Source organism: Pogona vitticeps, chromosome 4, assembly GCF_051106095.1.
Source record: "Pogona vitticeps strain Pit_001003342236 chromosome 4, PviZW2.1, whole genome shotgun sequence".
Lineage (NCBI taxonomy): Eukaryota > Metazoa > Chordata > Lepidosauria > Squamata > Agamidae > Pogona > Pogona vitticeps.
The window spans coordinates 180,634,534-180,654,537 of record NC_135786.1 but is presented as its reverse complement, the minus strand read 5'-3'; the positions used below and the strand labels follow the sequence as shown (position 1 = coordinate 180,654,537).

Genomic DNA, 20,004 nt, shown 5'->3' with positions numbered 1-20,004 from the left:
ACCTGCTTATACCATCTAATTCTCTTTTACAGGAGAATGAGATTTTGACAGAACAGGAAGAACTTCTGGCCATGGAACAATTTTTGCGCCGACAGATTGCCTCTGAAAAGGAGGAGATAGATCGCCTCCGAGCAGAAATAGCGGAAATGCAAAGGTAGCAATTCTTCTGCCTGCTCAGGCTTTCAGATTTCTACATAAAGCACTTTAAAAAATCCCTCAAGAGTTTAGTTCCCCACTGGAGCAGGTCGAAGGCTGTTTTATACTACATCATGGTAACAGGCAGCATTCTGGTTTGACTCAAGCTAAAACCTAGTGATCTTAAATCCTATTGACAGATGCCACTCTTTGTTTTTGTAGCTTTGCAAGTAATCAATCTTAATGGGTGATGTGAGCTATATTCTTACAATGAAAGTTACTTTGTAACTACAATCCCTGGAAAGAATATGGTAACACAGCCACACCTCTTTGTATACATGTGAGTGAGTGTAATTGTGTTTCCTCTCATTCCATTGCCTGAAGGTTTTTGAAGAGTACTTGACTTTACAATGTGTTCTAACAGCCCCAAATGCTTGGAGAGGGTCCTGTAACAACCCAGATGCAAGATATGCTATAAATCTGTGCCTGTCTCTTTCAGTCGCCAGCATGGTCGAAGTGAAACTGAAGAGTATTCTTCTGAGACTGAGAGTGAAAGTGAAGATGAGGAAGAATTACAGATAATTCTGGAAGATTTGCAAAGGCAGAATGAAGAACTAGAGGTGAGACGATAAACATGGAACATTATAACTGCTGGAAAACTCAGTGGTTTAGATCTCTGGTTGCAGAGTCAGACATTGGGAGTGCAAATCCTCACTATGTCTCCTTGACAGAGGTTGCACTCGATGATATCTGAGATGTGTAATTAGGGCCTGAGCAGGGTAAACTAATTTTTGCCCTTGAGGAGGTTTGGATTACAGGCAGAATTCCCAGTTACTGGCCAGACAGTCCAGGCGATGTAGTCCGGACCAACGAGCAAGCATTTTGTTTCCTCCCCCATGATGTATAGGAGAAGACTCAAATAATGTGAAAGTGTACAGTTCCTGTAAACAACCATTTTAGAAGTATCCAAACATAATTTTTCAGGGAATAGTAAGAACAGTTTTTAGATTTTAAATGCTACAAAGAAAACTTGATGCCACATATTAGGAGTGGTTTGTGTTGCTGGTTATTCTACTTGTCATAAATTTCCAGCTCCTCCTGGGGCTAGATTTTCCACATGGCACAAATCTAAACTTCAGCTTGCGCATGAAGGTATGTGACTTGCTTCCAAGCAGTAACTACCCTGAGTTATATCCTGCTAATGATTCATTAGCCACATAAGCAGCTGTCTGATTGTAGCTGAAGTGATCCTCCCCCTCTCTTTATTCTTGGATAAAGGTGAAGAACAACCATCTGAACCAAGCAATTCATGAGGAGCGAGAGGCCATCATTGAACTGCGAGTGCAGCTTCGGCTCTTGCAGATGCAGCGAGCCAAATCAGAGCAGCAGGTGCAGGAAGAAGAGGAGCTTGGGAAGCGAGGGGGTGCATCACAGCCGCAGGCCCCCCAGGCACCCAGAGATGCTGTGCCAGATACAAAAACAGTAAAAGAGCAGCCAAAGGCAGTCAAGGAGCCCGTGAAGCCATCACCCAGCAAAGACAGAAAAGAAACACCAATTTGATTGAATTCCAAAGGTATTCAGGATATCGCTTCGGCAGAGCCAGGACCGTGCAACTTACTGTAAATCTGAAGCTTGTATATTCTGTAAATATTTTCTTTGAAAACCTGGAGACATTTTGTCTCCTTTGTACCTGGGGCTTCTGCCTATCAGGCTCAGGTTACTTGGAAGGATATAGCGAATAGAGATGGGGCAGGAAAGTGCAGCACAGCAGTTAACTTCAGCATGCCAGATCCTGGCATCAGGTCACCATTGGTGGTATGAAACAATTAGGGTTACTTATGCTGGGAAAGTCTTGGAAATTCTTTCAAAGCATTATCTGCTCAAGGGCTACTTCACACATGGTATTTCATAACACAGTTATAGGCAAAACCACATTCCCAGCATAGTATTTAGCAACTTGGTTGGTAGCTATTGGCATGCAGGAATTTCTTGCAGGCAGGGGCAGGCTGGGAATGATGTGTCCTTTGCCAGCCTGTTTTGCTGCCACACTAGCCGTGCAGGATGGAAAGCTGCTTCTTCTGTGACTAGCATGGAAAATGGGTGGGCTAGTGAAGGAGGGACTGATCATTTTCCTTCTTCTGCCGGTCCATGTAATAGAATTTAAAAAAAAACAAAAAACCTACCCTGCTGTGAGGTACTAGGAAACCTCCTTTCTCTGCTGGCCACTGCAAAAGAGGTTTCCTTACTCGTCTTCAGCTGGTAAGGAAATAAAGAGTACTAGACTCACACATGGTGTTGCCTACCTTGTGCACATCGTGCTCATTCTCTTTTGCTGTATCCACACATTGAAAAGAGGCACTTGGCAGAAGTGAAAAAAGTACATAAGCAATTATGGTGGATCATAGTCATATTTTCCAGTGAGCAGGTAAAAACATGTGCAAAGCTGTTTGAGAACTGAGGGGTCCAAGCTATAACCTTACATTTACTCGCTTTGTAATTTTGTCCCATTTATTGTAATTTCTGCTTTTACTCACTCTTGCTTGTGCCTTTTGGTAATAGAGGAGCTTTATAAAATAATTTATCCTGAGCTGCTGATGTGTCCTGATCAGATAGAAGGTCTTCAAGTGCAAACCATGAGTGTAACTTACCCATGTTCTTTGGCCATCTGACATTTTGAAGTTTTTATGAAAGTACATGTGAAGCCAAGATGAAATTTCAAGTTGGCAACTGTATCTCTCTAAAAGAAAGTTGCCCAAGAACTGCTCAACTTTAGCAAAGCAAATATTTATAGGATTGATTAACTCGGGGGTGTCGGGTTTATAAATATATTACAGCAGACAGTCTCTTAATGCAGAGTAGAATTCCATTCATTTCTTTCATTTTCAGAGATTCTTCCTGCATTTGATTCACACTTGAACATGTAGCCATCAAGACTTACAGATTCTCCAAGTTTGGGAAGGGGATGGAGCGATTTTACAAGGTGCTAAGAGCACTTCTGGAGTGCAGTACAACACATGAGTTTCAACTTCCTTCCTAAACTGGGAGCCGATTATTTCCTTGCCTATATATGTGTACTTCTGAGGAACATTTGACTTTGTGAAGATTTTGCCAGGATTGTGTCAGTAGTTGCACTGTGCTTCTTGTGCATTTGGAGTGCCAGGGATGTTGCATGAGAGATATCTGAAGCTTGGAATTAGGGAGAGAGTGGCTCATCATCTTGACAATTGTTCGTACAGTACTTGTGAGAACCTTTGGGCACCATTGAAGCATCATATGGCTGCTGAGACTCTCAGAAAGAGAGTCTGCCTGTCATGCTTTCTAAAAAGGCAGTGGGACACTTTGCTAGTTATTGTGAAAATATTTATGAATGGCTATGTGGTTGAAGAGGGGGGTGCACAGAGCTTTTTTTATGGACAGAGAATGTCTACCCTAAGCATGTAATGGATCTTCCAGGATATGGTGGTTCAGACTATTCACTGTGGTGGGATTCCTGACAGAAAGCAGATGTCAGCTGCATCTGCATCCTGCTTGATTATTTACCATTGTCAGCAGTGAATTATATTTTCTTTCAGAGACAACCATTTTGAAATAACAAGTTTAATTACAGCAGTCATCTCAGCAATATTGAGCAGAATTTGAGTAGGGTGCTTATTGCATATTTAGTTTCTAATCTGCATATTTATTTGTTGGTGTGGACATTTTCATTGCATATTGCACTGTTGGAAATCTTTGCTGTGATTTAATTTTTGTACAAGCAATGCTTTGAGATGTTACAGAGAACAGCCTATTTTTTTTAAATCTTGAAGAAAAGAATTTATACAGACTGGTCAGCTGACAGTTGTGTGTTAATTCAATGTTTTCCTTGGCCTGTTACATAAATTTTATATATTCTGGCAGTATTTAAACTTGTTTTAAATTCACACTGATTTCTATTAAATTGTTAAGCATTTATATAATCCATGTTCATCGTGCAAATCTCTTTAATTTGTTAATTTTTGTTTTCTCAAGACCATAATAATCAAGTAAATAAACTCAACAGTCATCTGTAATGGTATTATTAATGGAACTGCAGAAAATACCAAATATGCTGAATCCGTAACTATGATTCTTTTGGCCTCCATGCCAATAACCTTGTATATAGCATACCTAATGGTTGATCAACTGGTAAAACAGATGGGTTGCTGCTCTACCATGTGTAGCATTGAACAAAGGAGGGGAGATGTATCTCGGTGTATTTAGAAAGCTTCCACAGATTGAGAGTGTAATACTGTTAAATAAGGGCTGGATTCTAATATGAGAAAATTCTTGGGTGCTCCAGTAGTAGGCAAAGCTAAAGCAACTTTCCAGGTTGTCAAACACACATAGATGTACACACCCTCCCCACCTTTTTGTGATCCTACCCTCCATGTCCTTAGGGCAATGGCTGTGCAGTAGTGAGGGGGGGGGAGCTGTTCCTAGAGAAATTGTTTCAGTAAGTTATTGTAGGTGGTGGATTCATTGTGACTAGCTTTCTTCAAGAAAAAGAAAAGTGGCACCTTGAAGCAGTGTCTCATAAAGGATCAGTTCACTGGTTTAGCTGCCTTCTTGCATGTTCCCAGTTGGGGATACATGAAGAAATGATGTCATCTGATGTGTTGGGAAGCTATGCATAAGAGTACTTTTTAAAAAAAAAATTTCTGTGGAGGAAGCTGTTGACATTTCATGTTGCCAGAGATAGGGGAGCAAGGAGAAGGTAGAGGAGTTTGGAAAGGCTGAATGAAGTCAAATGCTTCTGTACTCATCTGGCATACAGCTAGTATCACAGTATTAAAACACATAATTTCAAACTAGATTTGTAAGTATTATTGATCATTGTCAAAATATTCAGTAAGTTGATAGTGTGTGGGGGGAAGGCTGACATAATATGAGCAAACACCATGTTTCTCCAACGCAAGTTAACTGTTGAGAAATGATGTTTAAAAACAATTAGACAAAATATGTGATTATGGAGAGCTCAGTGAATTAATCACTCAGCATTTTATTCCACCACTTTTATAGGAACAGGTTATATTAAAGAATTCCAGCAAGCTGCATGAAGATGGAAATGGGTATGCTGATGAAATCTGTCAAAAAACAACCCAGTGTGGGATGTCACGTGTAGTCAGATACTGCATTATAGATGAATATGACAATCAACTTACTTTTTTTGAAATGGAACAAGGCAGTAGGAAGACCAGATCATATCCAGGATTAATAATCATAATTGTGTGCCATCAAGCAACCTTTCCAGGTTTTTCTAGCTAGATAATACAAAGTGATTTACCATTCCCCATTTCTTTTGGCACCTTGGACCTATGCAGCTTGCTCAAAGCCACACAGGCTGGCTTTTCTCCCAGGAGGCACTGAGAAATTAACTCCCAATCTCTAGCTCTGCAGCCAGATACCTAAACCACTTAGATATCCAGCCAACTCCAAGATTTATAGTAACGCATTATACACATTCCTAATCCAGTAATTGGAACTGCCAACTTGTTCCAAAGCCATGTTCTCTTTTCAAGTATACACATATCTGCCATGAGGAATGACTGTGCGTATCTGAGTCAGTCTAGTTGAATAGATAGCTTTTTCATTCTGTCTCCTTGATCACGCTTTCACTTGGGAAAATGGACATGCACAAGTAGCAGTATTTCCTTCAATAGATCAGGATGTCCATTCGTACTGTGTAGGAAAACATGAACTAGCATGAAAACACATTGGACAGCATCAAGCTAATTTAAATACATAACATTAGGTATTCAAACCATGATCAAAACAGGAAAAGGAGAAAAGCATATCAAATTTACAAGGTTTTACGGTATTAAGAGAAGGAGATTTCATTCACTCTTATTAATATTTTTTATTTGGAGGAGAGAGCATTTTATCACAACAGTTTGAAACAGCATGATTAAAGACTGCTACACTCCTGAGAGTGATCACAGATATGTACAGTATATGAAGAAAAAGTTGCACCTCAGAGCTGATCATGATCAAGTTAAAAATACCTGACTTGAAGTACATGTGCTACTAGGTTTTCTTGAGGTCATGACCAGCATGAAAAAAAAAAAGACACAGGTACTTAGAGGAAATTTCTGCTAATGGATACAGCAATATGCTGTGTTTACGTATTAAAATTAGATTGTTTTAGTGTTAGCACTGAGCCCTTAAAGTGAGAAAGGACACACCAAATCTCTACTTTTTCCTCATTTACACACATCAAAACTATTCACACTTAAGGATGTGCCCAGCTGCACACAAAGCAAGTCTTTTCATGGATAAAAACTTTAATAGCTAATACTGGAGCTGCCTCCTCACTTCTTGGTACAAATCCGCCCTTTAGAGGCTGTGAGAATTTCTGTTACCAGTTTCTAAGGAAAAAAGCTTGCTAGGTCACAACTCCTCAGGAGAAAACAATTGCCAGTTTCTGGAAATCACATTCCTTCTACATTGGAAATGCTCAGCCAATTCAAGTTTTACATATTCAGGAAGACAAGACGATTTAAGGCTCCGGTGGCAAATACAATCCTCTCAGCAAAGTTTTTTTTTGGAGTCAAGAGTCAACAGGTAATGTTTATTTTTATTTTTTCTTTTGACTCTAAATTCTTGGTCTCAAGTTTAGATAACATTGAACTGAAGTTAAATCTGGCAAGATAATTCTCCACAAACGAGGTTTTCGGTCATCCATTTTAGGAGCACCTGAAGATTGCCTGTGATTTTATAATGCCTTTTCCCCCTTTATTAAAATTAAAGTAATATCCAGAGACTACTTCAATAAGTTGAAGAGGCTGTGCTCATGGCGTCATCTGCAATTTTGGTACTGGCAGGATGGATACTTGCAAAATATTTTACATCATTGTCATTATCCATTTGGAGTGCCACAATTGTTTGTTCCACTGCTTCTTGATGGGAATTGACACACATCAGGAAATATTCTGTGTGGGGGCAAAAAAAGGGAAAAGATAAAGTCACCATTAAAAAGTCATATACAATGCAAGCCACAAACATTGTATCATCAAATAATTATGGAAGTCAAATACAGCTTGCCCAACCTAATTTTCTCTTAACTCTCAACTTGTAGTTTTCTTGAATGTGGGTGTGAGGTGGGGGCACCTCTTGAAAACCAGGGAACTCCCATGAGAGGATGAAATTGCTCAGAATTGAGCTGTCTTGTACTAATGAATTTCCATTGGATGCAAGCCTTTAAATGTATAGCAAGGCTGTCACATACATTTCCAAATAAGATGCTTATTTTTAACAGCTCTTTCCCCAGCAGATTCTTAATACCGTAGCCAAAGAAGCACCTATCATGGGCTGTCAGAAATATACAGCAGAGGCCCGTCCTATTCTGGCACAACTGGCATAACCAAAATGGGGGCAAACTTAACTGAAGTCTTCTGGCTCCAAGGAGGAATATGGATTGCATCTGAAGCTCAAGTAGAGACCATCTCTCAAACGACAATCTGTTACCTCTAAAGTGCACCTCTCTTAGAGCAAACAGAAGACAGCCTTGGTATCTGCTATGTTTTGGTGACCACTGATAAGATGCAATAAAAGGTGGCACTTCAATACTGCTGGCTTTTCCCTCCAGTGTGTTCTTCATAGATGCCTTCCACTGTTCATAGTTTTCCTCCTCATTTGTTTGTTTCTAACCTTTTAAGTTCCTCATCTATTTCCTGTATCTCCAATAGGTTTCACTGGAACAGGATCTGAGCCAGCAGCCCCCACATCTCAATCCCACAACTTTATTCAAGGGGTAAGGCTCTCTCTTCTTATCTGAAATATATGTAACTGACAAGATGATGCTAACAGTAAATCCAGTGCAATCCTGTACATATTTATTCAAAGTACATATTAGCACATTTAATGAATTTTCTGCCCTGGTAAACACACGGAGGACTTCATCCCATGAAGAAGGAAAGCATATGCAAGATTCACTCACTGCTCATTAGCTCTAAAATACTTGGCAGAGCACCTTCTTCCACCAAGTTCTGCCCGTTCCACCCAGGCTGGGTGCTTGAGGGGGCTAACTCTGAGAGAGGCCCAAAGGGAAAAAAAGCTAAAAACTGGGCCTTCTTGGCAGTGGCCTCTCGTCTCTTGAACAACTTGGCAACAGAAATCCGCCTGGCCCCCTCGCTGAGGGCTTTCAAGAGCAAGCTAAAGACCTGGCTCTACAAGCAGGCCTTCCCAACAACCAGTACTTAGCTTTACCTCTTCTTTTTCCTTTCCCCCCCATCTTGGACTCTTGTAGTAAAACTGGGCCTCATTTTTAATGCATTTATGTTTGCATTTATTATATTTGTATCTTTGGTTTTTGTATTTTGTGTAAACTGCCCAGAGTAGACATGTTCTAGATCGGGGGTATATAAGTCTAATAAAATAAAATAAATAAATAAAATTCTCATTTAAGGCATGTTCCCATGTCAGAGGCGCTATAGTCCTGGAAAATAACTGAGCGCACTTTTAATTAAACACTGCCTTGAAGAGAGGCAGCCAGATTGTGTCTAGGAAGAGCAAACACCAAGAAGCTCAGGTGTGTTCATCAACAAGTGTATTAAGATCTTCCCTTGAAAATTACACTGTGCCCCCATAATTTTGGCAAAAACTCTTAATACTGCAGATAATAAGGGCCAATACAGAGCAACAGATTCAGCAATAAATAGCCAGGCTTAAGGAAAATATAACAGCAAGAAAACAAACACAACTGCAAGAGAATACACACAGAGAAGTGCAAACATTTGGCTACTTTTTGCAAAACAGGAAACAGAGATTATTCAAGGTCTATAGTGTTACCAACCTTTTTCAAGAAGTGTTTGCCTTAATGTTTTTGCAAGCAGGACCCTAACATTTGGAACTCTATCTGAGGCCAAGTGCAGTAAATGAGGCAGCAGATACTCAGCAAACTGGTCCATTGGCAGACAATCATCTTCTATAATAGTCTGAAATAAATAAACTGTTACAAGGTTTCAGCCAAAAGCAACTGCTTGCTTCAAATTAATTGTTAAAATCACAATTTTATGATGTTATATATTTTATATTGTTCTGTTTTTATCTATGTAAGCTGCCCCGAGTAGACATGGTCTAGAGGGGCGGGGTAAAAATTCAATCAATCAATCAATCAATCAATCAATCAATCAATCAATCAATCAATCAATCAATCAATAAACAAAAAAAGGAAGCAATAGCCATTCCAAAAGCAGTCCACAGTTATTGCCCATTAGGATAAATCAAGCTAAAGCAAGAGGCAAAGTCTCCAAATAATGTGAACGAGAATCCGCTTTGAAATGTTGCTTCTTTTATGCTTGTTTAGTTCTACCTTCTCTTTTTTCCCTTATTGCCCCAATACACCTATTCAGACGCACGAATAATTCAAAGCTAACTATCTCTAGGATAGTATCATATACATTAGAACATGCAAATTCTCAAATTTGGTGGTGAGACTCTTGAGAGCTCTTTCTCTTTATTCAATGCAAACAACAGGAATAATGAAATACCATTAACCACCCACATATCTGAATTCTGCTGTAAATATATCCACAGATTTTTTTAAAACAAATCTAGAAATAATGCAGTGTTAAAGAGTACAAGAGCCAAGCAAACTGATGGCAAGAAAGCTGCAAGTTACAGAACAATTACCTGGCAAATAAAGACAAAGGTTTGTCGGCCGGACCATTTTGGGCATCTGCAGAACCTTTCAACCAGTTCATTCATGAAGTCAATCACAAATGTTGTTGTTGGATCATTATATAGCTTCTTTACCATTTCACTAACCTAGAAAAGATGTAAAATAGCTCAGAACATACATTATGCGCTAAAATGACAATGGTATATAGTTTTATTTTTCAATAACTTTTAATTCATACCAGCTTGTAGGAAATCCAACGAACAGAAGAAACTTTGTCCGCACATAGGCTGAGAGCAATAGGTCGCAGGTAGTCATAGATATCTTTGGCACTATAGAGATCTAGAAGCAAAATGAGCTGCCTACAAAAAATAAAATGAACAAAGAGCTGAAGCTCATAAGAAATTGTGAAGATGGTGGCCAACCCTTGGAAAGAGAAGAAATGATGCTTCATTACACTGAATGGAAAACAGACTTGCATATACTAAGTGTTTCTCACTATTCAAAAGTTTATAATTTCTTTATCTTGACAAGACTGTCACCTTATAAAGCCATTATAAGGCAACAGCCTCTGTCGCATTGCTAATTTGACACTATAGAATGCAGAATTCAGTATCTTCAGAGGATGCTTTATCAGAAGATGGCAACTAGATTACACTGGTCCTTCAGGAGCTACAGTGGTTCCCAGTTTATTTCTAAATGTATATAGAAGTGCTAAATGATGACACTGAATTCCTACATAAGGAGTGCATATTATCAATAAAGCCTACCAGCCCAACTGCAGAACACGCTAGGGCTCAGGAGCTGTTCCCCATACCGCTTCTGTTTGCCACTATCTCTGGCACTTGCTAGAACTCTAGGTGCTACATGTCATGGTAAACCCTCCCAGGTTTCAGTACGAGCTAATAGAGCAGGTACATACAACTCGCTGGATGTGAAAGTGATAATGGTTTCTCTTATGGCTGCGGGAGCATTTATCAGTCACCACAGGGTGACTAGCAGCCTCCTACTTCTGGATTATGTGCCCTTGGGCACCCAAAGAGGTGAAGAGGCTTGCTTTCCCTCTCCCTCAAAATAAAAGGAGCCACACACTACAATCCCAAGCACATTTACTCAGTAGTAAATGTGACCAAGCTGAAGCTTCTTTGGGAGTAACTACCAAAACCTACATGTAGTTAATATACATTGACACTGACTAGCAAAAGGTGGAGTAAGGAGGAGCAGAAATGGTGGCTTTTACCTTCTTGAAAGCTGAACTGTAATGAGGCTGGAATGGGTACAGCCATATTAATAATAATCAGATTCACTCTTTAGAAAATGCAGTTATTTTTATTCTTACTGTAACCTCCCCTAAGTATTTCACAGAAAGATGAGGTAAAATGCAGTGAGTATAGCAAGAGAACCACTCTGAGCTCCTTGAAGGGAAAAAATGGGCCTTAAAAATAACCAGCAAACCGGGTGTTGGAAGTTCTGACTTGCATCTGCATAATGCACAGTGTGGCTTATCCACTCATTTCACTCCCTGTACAGTCTGTCTATTCTTTTCAAAACATCATTCCTAAAGCGACACAGAACCTCATAAACACATACACACAAAGTTTTGGCAACTGTAGGTGGCAGATGGAGAAGTGGTAACTAGAAAGAGCTATCTTCCATACATATAAAAAAAACAGAAATGTTTTCCATTCACTGTAAGAGCTCTTTAGATGCATGCAAATTAACTGCAAGTTTTATTTAGACCTAACAATTAGTGAAGATCCTATTACTTACTAATTCAAATTGGGGAGGGGGGAAATGTTGGTTTAAATAGATCTTTGAAGTTGGTGCTTTAATATATTATTATTTAAAATGCTACTTTGTTCATTCACTTCCTCTAAAAGCCAATTCAGGGGTCACATGCAATGAAGCCAAAATAGGTTCAATGAGAAAATGCACGGAGTCAGCATGCTTAAAGGATTTCGAAAGTTAGCAAAAGGACAAATACATCTGTTAAAATTGGAATGGGTCAAAACACTCCCTTCCCCACAAAAGCCCATTAGTACTGGGGGATACTCAGCAATTGCAAAGCGTTGATATCATTCTGGGGGGAAATCCAGGGGAGGGAGGATAGGCTGAATGGCTTGTTTCAGCCTCTTAGTATTTGGGAGGAAGGCCTGGAGCAGTAACAGAAGCATTCCGCTTCTACGTATGTGAGTGTGGAGTTGGGTGTGTGTGTGCCATGTTTTCTTGCAAGTCCTGCTGAATACTATCCATTGGTTTCATATACACAAATTCTTGTACCATTATTAATAAGAAAACAGAAATAGGCTCTCAAACCTCATGCCTTCTGCCAGGTGTTTTGTTAATCATCTTACAAGCATGAGAGCCAGTGTGTGGTGTAGTGATTACACAGTGGGTTGTACAACTGGGACTGCAACAAGGAGACTTAAACCTCCCCGCCCCCACCCGTTATAAAGCTTCCTAGGTAACCTCAGGTCAGTTACTGGCTCTGAGCTAGTAAATCCACCACAAACCTGTTCCAATGATAAAAGGAATCACTAATTATTGTGTCATTCAATGTAATATGATTTACAGTGATGCCTCGCAAGACGAAAATAATTCGTTCCACGAGTCATTTCGTATTGCGAAAATTTCATCTTGCGAAGCGCAGTTTCCCATAGGAATGCATTGAAATGTATTCGTCTTGTGAAGCACGGCCATAGAAAAATTTGTCTTGCAAGTCACCAAAAAATCGCAAAACGCTTTCATCTTGCGAGTTTTTCGTTGTGTGAGGCATTCGTCTTGCGAGGCATCATTGTATTAATTAGGTTGAAAAGGACTGTGTAATTAAGAAGTAATTTACTGCTAAAACTTACTCAGCAAGCTCTGCTCGGAAACGCCAATTCCTGCTATTATCTGTGACTAAGAATTCCTGTAGCTGGTAAAGGTATTCCCGTCTTTTGTCAGGGTGAAGAAGCTGGAAACGTAATTGTAAATATTGTCAAAGTTCTGCATATTTTAAAACACTGTTAGACCAATTGGCATAATAATATGTTCTGTCTCGAGCACAGCTGAGGAAAAACTTTTAACATCTCCACAACATACTGAGGAACAAGACTTTATAGCAACATGTGACGTAATTCGGGAGAGAAATTACATATATCTTCCATTTCGTGACAACCATCATGAACAGCAAAGTTATCTTTTGTTTACATATTTTATGTCTAACCATACAGTACATAACTATATGTCACGGATAGCTCTCAGAACACTCCTGTCAGTCAGGTCAGAGCTCTGATATGGGAGCCTATAACATGACAGAAGGGGCGGAACCAGGGAAATAAAAGAGAAAAAAACACATTTTAGGCTGTTAGGGCTGGGGTTGTGTTAGAGAGAAGGGTAACAGAGAGACAGAGAAAAATATAAGAAAAGGACAATTCATGGAAAGTTTATGTGGTTAAGATTGGAAAGAGTTAAAAGAGCTAAGAAATAAATAAATAGCTGAATATATAAATACTTTGATTAAAGTGAATCTACATAAGCAAACATAAATGTAATCAAAGCAACGTTTATTGAATGAATAATAAAGGACCATCCATGATTTTCTTTATATGATTTATCTACAAACCCATAAACAAACATTGTTATATTGGAAAACACTGATCTAATAGTCATATTTGGTACAGAGAGGAACATATCCTCTGGTGGTGGTGAAAAAGGGTGAAAAGTACATGTCATTCCTGAAAGAGAACCTGGGTGTGTAGAAAAACAAACAGGGGAACTGGGGGAGTGTGACATAAAGTGTGACATAAAGTGGTGACCAGAGGTGGGATTCAAAGTGAAAGAAATCCAGTAAGCCAAAATAAAGAGAAATTTTCAAATTCTGGGATTCAAAGTGAAAGAATGCCAGTAAGCCAAAAGAAAAAAATTTCTGAGTCTAAGAGATCTGTTTGTCAATAGTCCAAGTGAAAGAGTGGGAACCCTAAAGCTCTGTGAATAGCTAGGTAGGGACTCCTGATTGTGGAAAGACAAAGGCAGGAAAGGACTCTGAGGAGATTTCTGTAGTTAAAAGTTTATCTCAAGCTAAGAGTGTAAGGACCAAGAGGGCTAGCTTTAGATCCCAAAGCTCTGAGAAAGGGAGCGCTGAGGGGACCCAAAAGTGGAAGCCAAGGTCTAAAAGGAATAGCTGAGGTGAATACAACTGAGGCTTACAGAAGAGAAATATTTCTGGAACAGCTGAGTGTCTGGAGGCAGAAAGTAACAGGGTCTCAGACACAGGAACAGGGAGGCTAGGTGCCTAACAAAGTAGCAATCTGTGGCTGCCAGGAGAAAGCTGCAAAGTATCAATCTCTCTAACACAGAAAAAAAGAGGTCCTTTTTAAAACCGAGGCTTGCCTATCTGAATCTGTGAGAAAACAAATAAACCATGCCTTCTAAGAGAGGGAAATGGTTAACAATGGAGGTATCAGATGTGCAAAGTTTACCTCATGAAGAGGAAAGCCCTCTTGAATTAGCTGAGCAAGATGATGATGCTCAGGAGGATGATGCCTCAGGAAAACTCCCTAGAATTTCTAAAATGGAAATTAAAGAAAGAACAGGAATTCCAGTTAAAACACTTAAAAATAAAGGCTTAGGCTGAGGCCAGAGAAAGGGAGATGGATATGGAGCGAGAAGAGACAGATGGAAATGGAAATGAGAGAAAAAGAAATGGCCAAGGGAAAAAGAGATGGAACACCAATTAAAAATGAAACAATTAGAATTAACAGCCCTAAATCTTAATAACAATAATTCAAATGATAATGAAAATAATTTAATAAAAGTATATGTAAAGAAATTTCCTCAATTTAGAAAGGGGGATAGTCCGGAGTCATTTTTAATTTCTTTTGAAAGGACCTGTTGGGACTTCAATATTACAACCCAAGAGAAATGATCATATTAAGATCACAAATAAGTGGAGAATTGGCTGAAATATATTCTCAGTTGCCACAAGAAAAAGCCAGAGACTATGAAACCTTCAAGAAACTAGTTTTTTCAAGATTTGGAATAAATACTGAACATTTCAGAAGGAAATTTAGATAATTAATTAAAAAGCCTGAGGAATCATATGCTCAATTTGTGGCTAATTTAGTCAGATATTTGGAAAAATGGTTAGAACAAGCTGGTGTGGAAACAATAGAGGATATAAAGAACATTATAGGTTTAGAAAAATTTTATTCAGTGCTGCCAGGTGAAGTAAGATATTTAGTCAGGAACAAACAGCCAAAAACAGTTCAACAGGCAAGTGAGACAACAGATTTTATATCTGAAATTAAAAACCCAAAATTTTCTGAAATAAAATTGGGTGGTAGAAACTGGGAAGACAGAAAGAAAGAGCTCAGAGATTTCCACAAAAACAAACAGGCAACTGGAAGCCATTTTAGAGACAAACCCTCAGAGCAGTACCAACAGAAGAATAAAAGCTTTGAAGCGAAGGGAGAAAAATCCCTAGATTTAGATCAAAGAAAGGTGAAAGTGTGCTTCGGATGTGGAGAAAAGGGGCATTTTATTTCACAATGTTTATAATCTAAGAATAAAGAATTTAGTCAACAGAAAGCAGGGGCAATTGTGCCAAAGAAGGTTTACTATGTCCAACAGCAGACTATGGAAAAGAACTCTGAGGCAGTTCAAGATGTCATTTTAACTGACAAAATAAGTAGCTATTACAGACCAGGTTCCAACACCTTGTTTAATTGGGCTAGATTTAACTGAGCATGTCAAAAGTGTTTTGATCAATACGTGCTCACAGAGAGAAAAGATAGAAAATCCTGGTGAGAATAATGAGGTTCATGAGGAAGACTTAAGTGGAAGTCAATCAACTGAAATAGCTGAAGTAGCAGCTGTAACAAATTCTCAGAAAAAAGTTTTAAACAAGAACAAGAACAGGATTCTACTTTGCAGCAATATTTTAATCTAATCAAAGAAGAACCAGTAACCCCTGAATTCCCTGAGAAATTTGTAGTGGACAGAGATTTATTATATAGACAGGGTATGATAAACCCTAAAAGGGGAGGGAAAAGTATCCACATACAACTGATTATCCCTTTTAAATCTAGAGAGAAAATAATGGAAAACGGATATTTAGACTCCTTTGAAGGTCATTTTGGAGTCAAATGCATAGAGCAGGGGATAGCGCAAAGTTATTACAGCGGTGCCTCGCAAGATAAATGCCTCACGGGACAAAAAACCTGCAAGACGAATGGTTTTTGTGATCGCTGTGGTGCCTTGCAAGACAGCTTCTTCTATGGCCGTGCTTTGTAAGACGATTTTTTGTCGCAAGACCGATACCTCACAAGACGAAAATAATTCATTCGTCTTGCAAGGTTCCCATAGGAATGCATTGCAATGCATTCCTATGGGAAACCGCTTTTCGCAAGACGAAAATTTTGCAAGACAGCGCTACTCGCGGAACGAATTACTTTTCGTCTTGCGAGGCACCACTATACTGACCAAAGATGGAGAAGCAAATAAAATTATATGGTCAAAGCTGTGACATTTACCAAAGACAGGGAGATCCTGAGGAAAAAAAATCAGACCTGAAGTAGCAGGCATAGCTAAGAAAGACTTAGTGAAAAACTCTAGTGAAAATTCCAATAGTGAGCAAAAGAAGAAAAATGATATTCGCAAAGATTATATTGAAAAATCTAATAAGAGTTTCAATCCACTGACTCATGCACACTTAGAGAAGTATGTAGTTGATAGAGGGGGTTGGAATTGGATAGAACAAATTAAAGATAATTTCATATATACACGCTCATAAGAAAGTCAGGAAATAACCACAAAAACAAAAGAAAGTTGGGAAAGAAAAAGTTTCCTGGAAAGTCAACTTAATAACTAGTCTGAAGAGGGCTGTATGTTTTTATGAGAAAACCCAACGAAAGTAGTTTTGTTCAAAAGCAAAGGTTAGGCAATGTTAAAAATTCTAAAGAAAGATCATTCTATCTTAGAGAGGAAGTACTGATGCTAAGGACAATGAAAGAAAATAAAGTAAAATTAAATTGGGCAGGTCCATTTAGGGTAATATGCAGGATGAGTGAAGTAAATTATATTATTCAGGAGGATGGAGAAGCAGGTCAAAGAGTGGTACGGGTTAAGATGATTAAACCGTACTATGGAAAAGACAATAGTGCCATATATACAATAGAAGAAGTATCCAGGAGAAATTAAAGGCAATACTGGGAAGAAAGAGGAGTGCACTATTATAACTGAGGAAATATTAATAAGCTTTACTCTGTTCATAGAACAAATAAAAGAAGCAAGAGTAAAAGTTTTAAAAAGGATAGCAGGCTATTAGGTATTCAATTCCAGAGATATAGTCTCTCCTTTAGAAAATGTAAAAGCCAAAAGAAAAGCTGAGAGGATCCTGTGGTCGAGCAGATGCCAGAAGACCTTCAAGAACTTGCAGACTGCAGTGATGGCCGGTCGTGTCGTGAGAGTTCCAGAGGGACTTCACCATCATCGCTGATGTGTCCAGATTCGAACCAGGAGCCATACTGAGCAAGGCGGACAACAAGAAAGACCGAGCAGGTGAGAGACATTTATTTAACAACTGGAAGGTAAGATTATTGATTGATTGGACATTGCAAAGACCGAAACTCTATGTGAGGTTACGAACTGTGAAATACAAAACTAGCAAACTTGCAAGAGGGACACAAAATCTGAAAGACTTTAATTGTGAGACCCAAAGCAAAAAAAAGACTCAGAATAAGATTGCAGACGCCTGGTCTCAAAGACCCAATGGATAACAGAAAGCAATGGGACGTGTTATCCCAAAGAGCAGAAGACTGAAGAGTGAAGAAGAAAAACCTATAATGACAAATATTAGAATAATGTAATCAAAGGTTCTGGTTATGTTCATATGTCAAAAAACAAAGTAATGCAATGTAGTGTTAAAATTAATGACAAGTAGTAAATAAAAGAAAAATTAATGTACTATGTATCTTTAATGTGAAAAAAACTGCTCTAATTAGAAGTTCTAAATGTGTATTACTGTAATTTGAAAAATGATTTAAAATGTAAGTATACAGAAATAAATAGTAAGTAAAATTGGTAAAATGTATGATGAAAAGAGATATAATGATAAAGGTAATTTAAATATAAAGTAAAAATATTAATAAGAATAAATATATATGTGTTATAAGAATAAGTATATATATAAAATATATCAAATGGTTAAATAGAAATAGTAAGAAATTGCAATTGTTGTGCATGAGGGTAACCCACTTTAGATGTTACCGCATGGCACAAACCTTTCCAAGGGGGCAGGTATGTGACAGACAGCTCTCAGAACACTCATGTCAGTCAGGTCAGAGCTCTGATATGGGAGCCTATGACATGACAGAAGGGGCGGAACCAGGAAAATAAAAGGAAAAAAAAGACAGTTTAGGCAGTTAGGGCTGTGGTTGTGTTAGAGAGAACAGTAATAGAGAGATAGAGAAAAATATAAGAAAAGAACAAGTCTTGGAAAGTTTATGTGGTTAAGATTGGAAAGAGTTAAAAGTGATAAGAAATAAATAAATAGTTAAATATATAAATACCTTGATTAAAGTGAATCTACATAAGCAAACATAAATGTAATCAAAGCAACATTTACTGAATGAATAGTAAAAGACTATCCATGATTTTCTTTATATGATTTACCTACAAACACATAAATAAACATTGTTATATTGGACAACAGTGATCTAATAGTTATATTTGGTACAGAGAGGAACATATCCTCTGGTGGCAGTGAAAAAGGGTGAAAAGTACATGTCATGCCCGAAAGGGAACCTGAGTGTGTAAAAAAACAAACAGGGGAACTGAGAGAGTGTGACAATTACTATGAAAAGAACATGCCAAATTTCCAGAGTCAGAAAAGAAAAAAAATACCTTCAGAAAATCGTGTAAGTGCTTAAGCACACCAATCCTAACTTCATCTAGGTCTTTTAAGAAGCCGTTGAAGACTGGAACTAGATCACCAGCTGTCAGCTGGTCTCCTAGGATGACAGCAAGTTCATGTATTGAGAATGCCAGTGTTCTTCGAACTTTCCACTGAAAGAGAAGAAAAACCACAGAAACATTCACCCACAAGGCACGCTACTTACTAAATTGTACAAAGTGGTTTTGTAGTTTTATTACAGAAAATAAAATCAAATTAGTTCAGCATTTAATTTTCAGAGCACTAGAAAAATCTGTTGTTGTTTAGTCATTTAGTTGTGTCCGACTCTTCATGACCCCATGGACCAGAGCATGCCAGGCCCTCCTGTTTTCCACTGCCTCCCGGAGTTGGGTCAAATTTATGTTGGTAGCTTCGGTGACCCTGTCCAACCATATCATCCGCTGTCATCCCCTTCTCTTCTTTGCTTCACACTTTTCTAACATCAGGGTCTTTTCCAGGGAGTCTTTTCTTTTAATTTCGTGGCTGCTGTCACCATCTGCAGTGGTCATGGAGCCCAAGAAAGTAAAATCTGTCACTCCCTCCATATCTTCCCCTTCGATTTGCCAGGACGTGATGGGACCAGTGGCCATGATCTTAGTTTTTTTGATGTTGAGCTTCAGACCGTACATACATACTCTCCTCTTTCACCCTCATTACAAGGTTCTTTAATTCCTCCTCACTTTCTGCCATCAGAGTGGCATCATCTGCATATCTGAGGTTGTTGATATTTCTTCCAGCAATCTTAATTCCGGTTTGGGATTCATCCAGTCCTGCCTTTCTCGTGATGTATTCTGCATATAAGTTAAATAAGCAGGGAGACAATAAATTGCCTTGTTGTACTCCTTTCCCAATTTTGAACCAATCAGTTATTCCATATCCAGTTCTAACTGTTGCTTCCTGTCCCACATATAGGTTTCTCAGGAGATAGATAAGGTGGTCAGGCACTCCCATTTCTTTAAGGACTTGCCATAGTTTGCTGTGGTCCACACAGTCAAAGGCTTTTGCGTAGTCAATGAAGCAGAAGTAGATGTTTTTCTGGAACTCTCTGGCTTGTTCCATAATCCAACACATGTTAGCAATTTGATCTCTAGTTCCTCTGCCCCTTTGAAATCCAGCTTCTACTTCTGGTAGTTATCGCTCCACATACTGCTGAAGCCTACCTTGGAGGATTTCGAACATAACCTTGCTAGCGTGTGAAATGAGTGCAATTGTACGGTAGTTGGAGTATTCTTTGGCACTGCCCTTCTTTGCGATTGGGATGTAGACCGATCTTTTCCAATTACAGCTTTTCCCACTCTTT

At 38.7% G+C, this 20,004-nt stretch overlaps 2 protein-coding genes across 24 annotated transcripts in view; one reads left to right on the top strand and one right to left on the bottom strand.

Annotated features, from left to right (window-relative positions):
* The window catches only part of RALBP1 (ralA binding protein 1), a 37,510-nt gene extending 28,963 nt beyond the window's left edge, over window positions 1-8,547 (top strand). For 5 of the 9 annotated variants that reach the window (XM_020793552.3, XM_020793547.3, XM_020793543.3 and 2 more), the window contains 3 exons: window positions 33-154; window positions 635-755; window positions 1,414-4,184. In XM_020793552.3, the coding sequence (XP_020649211.2) occupies window positions 33-154; window positions 635-755; window positions 1,414-1,695 (525 nt within the window). In that variant the 3' untranslated portion in view covers window positions 1,696-4,184. Of the gene's footprint in view, window positions 1-32; window positions 155-634; window positions 756-1,413; window positions 4,185-7,838 lie in introns of those variants that run through there. The other 4 variants (XM_078391532.1, XM_072998810.2, XM_078391531.1 and 1 more) reach the window with 3 other exon arrangements.
* PPP4R1 (protein phosphatase 4 regulatory subunit 1) overlaps window positions 5,986-20,004 on the bottom strand; it is a 54,066-nt gene continuing 40,047 nt past the window's right edge. For all 15 annotated transcript variants that reach the window (XM_078391523.1, XM_078391528.1, XM_078391529.1 and 12 more), the window contains 6 exons: window positions 18,656-18,817; window positions 12,625-12,725; window positions 10,011-10,131; window positions 9,784-9,918; window positions 8,945-9,086; window positions 5,986-7,082 (listed from right to left, as the gene is read on the bottom strand). In XM_078391523.1, coding sequence (XP_078247649.1) covers window positions 6,919-7,082; window positions 8,945-9,086; window positions 9,784-9,918; window positions 10,011-10,131; window positions 12,625-12,725; window positions 18,656-18,817 — 825 coding nt within the window. In that variant the 3' untranslated portion in view covers window positions 5,986-6,918. The remainder of the gene's footprint in view (window positions 7,083-8,944; window positions 9,087-9,783; window positions 9,919-10,010; window positions 10,132-12,624; window positions 12,726-18,655; window positions 18,818-20,004) is intronic.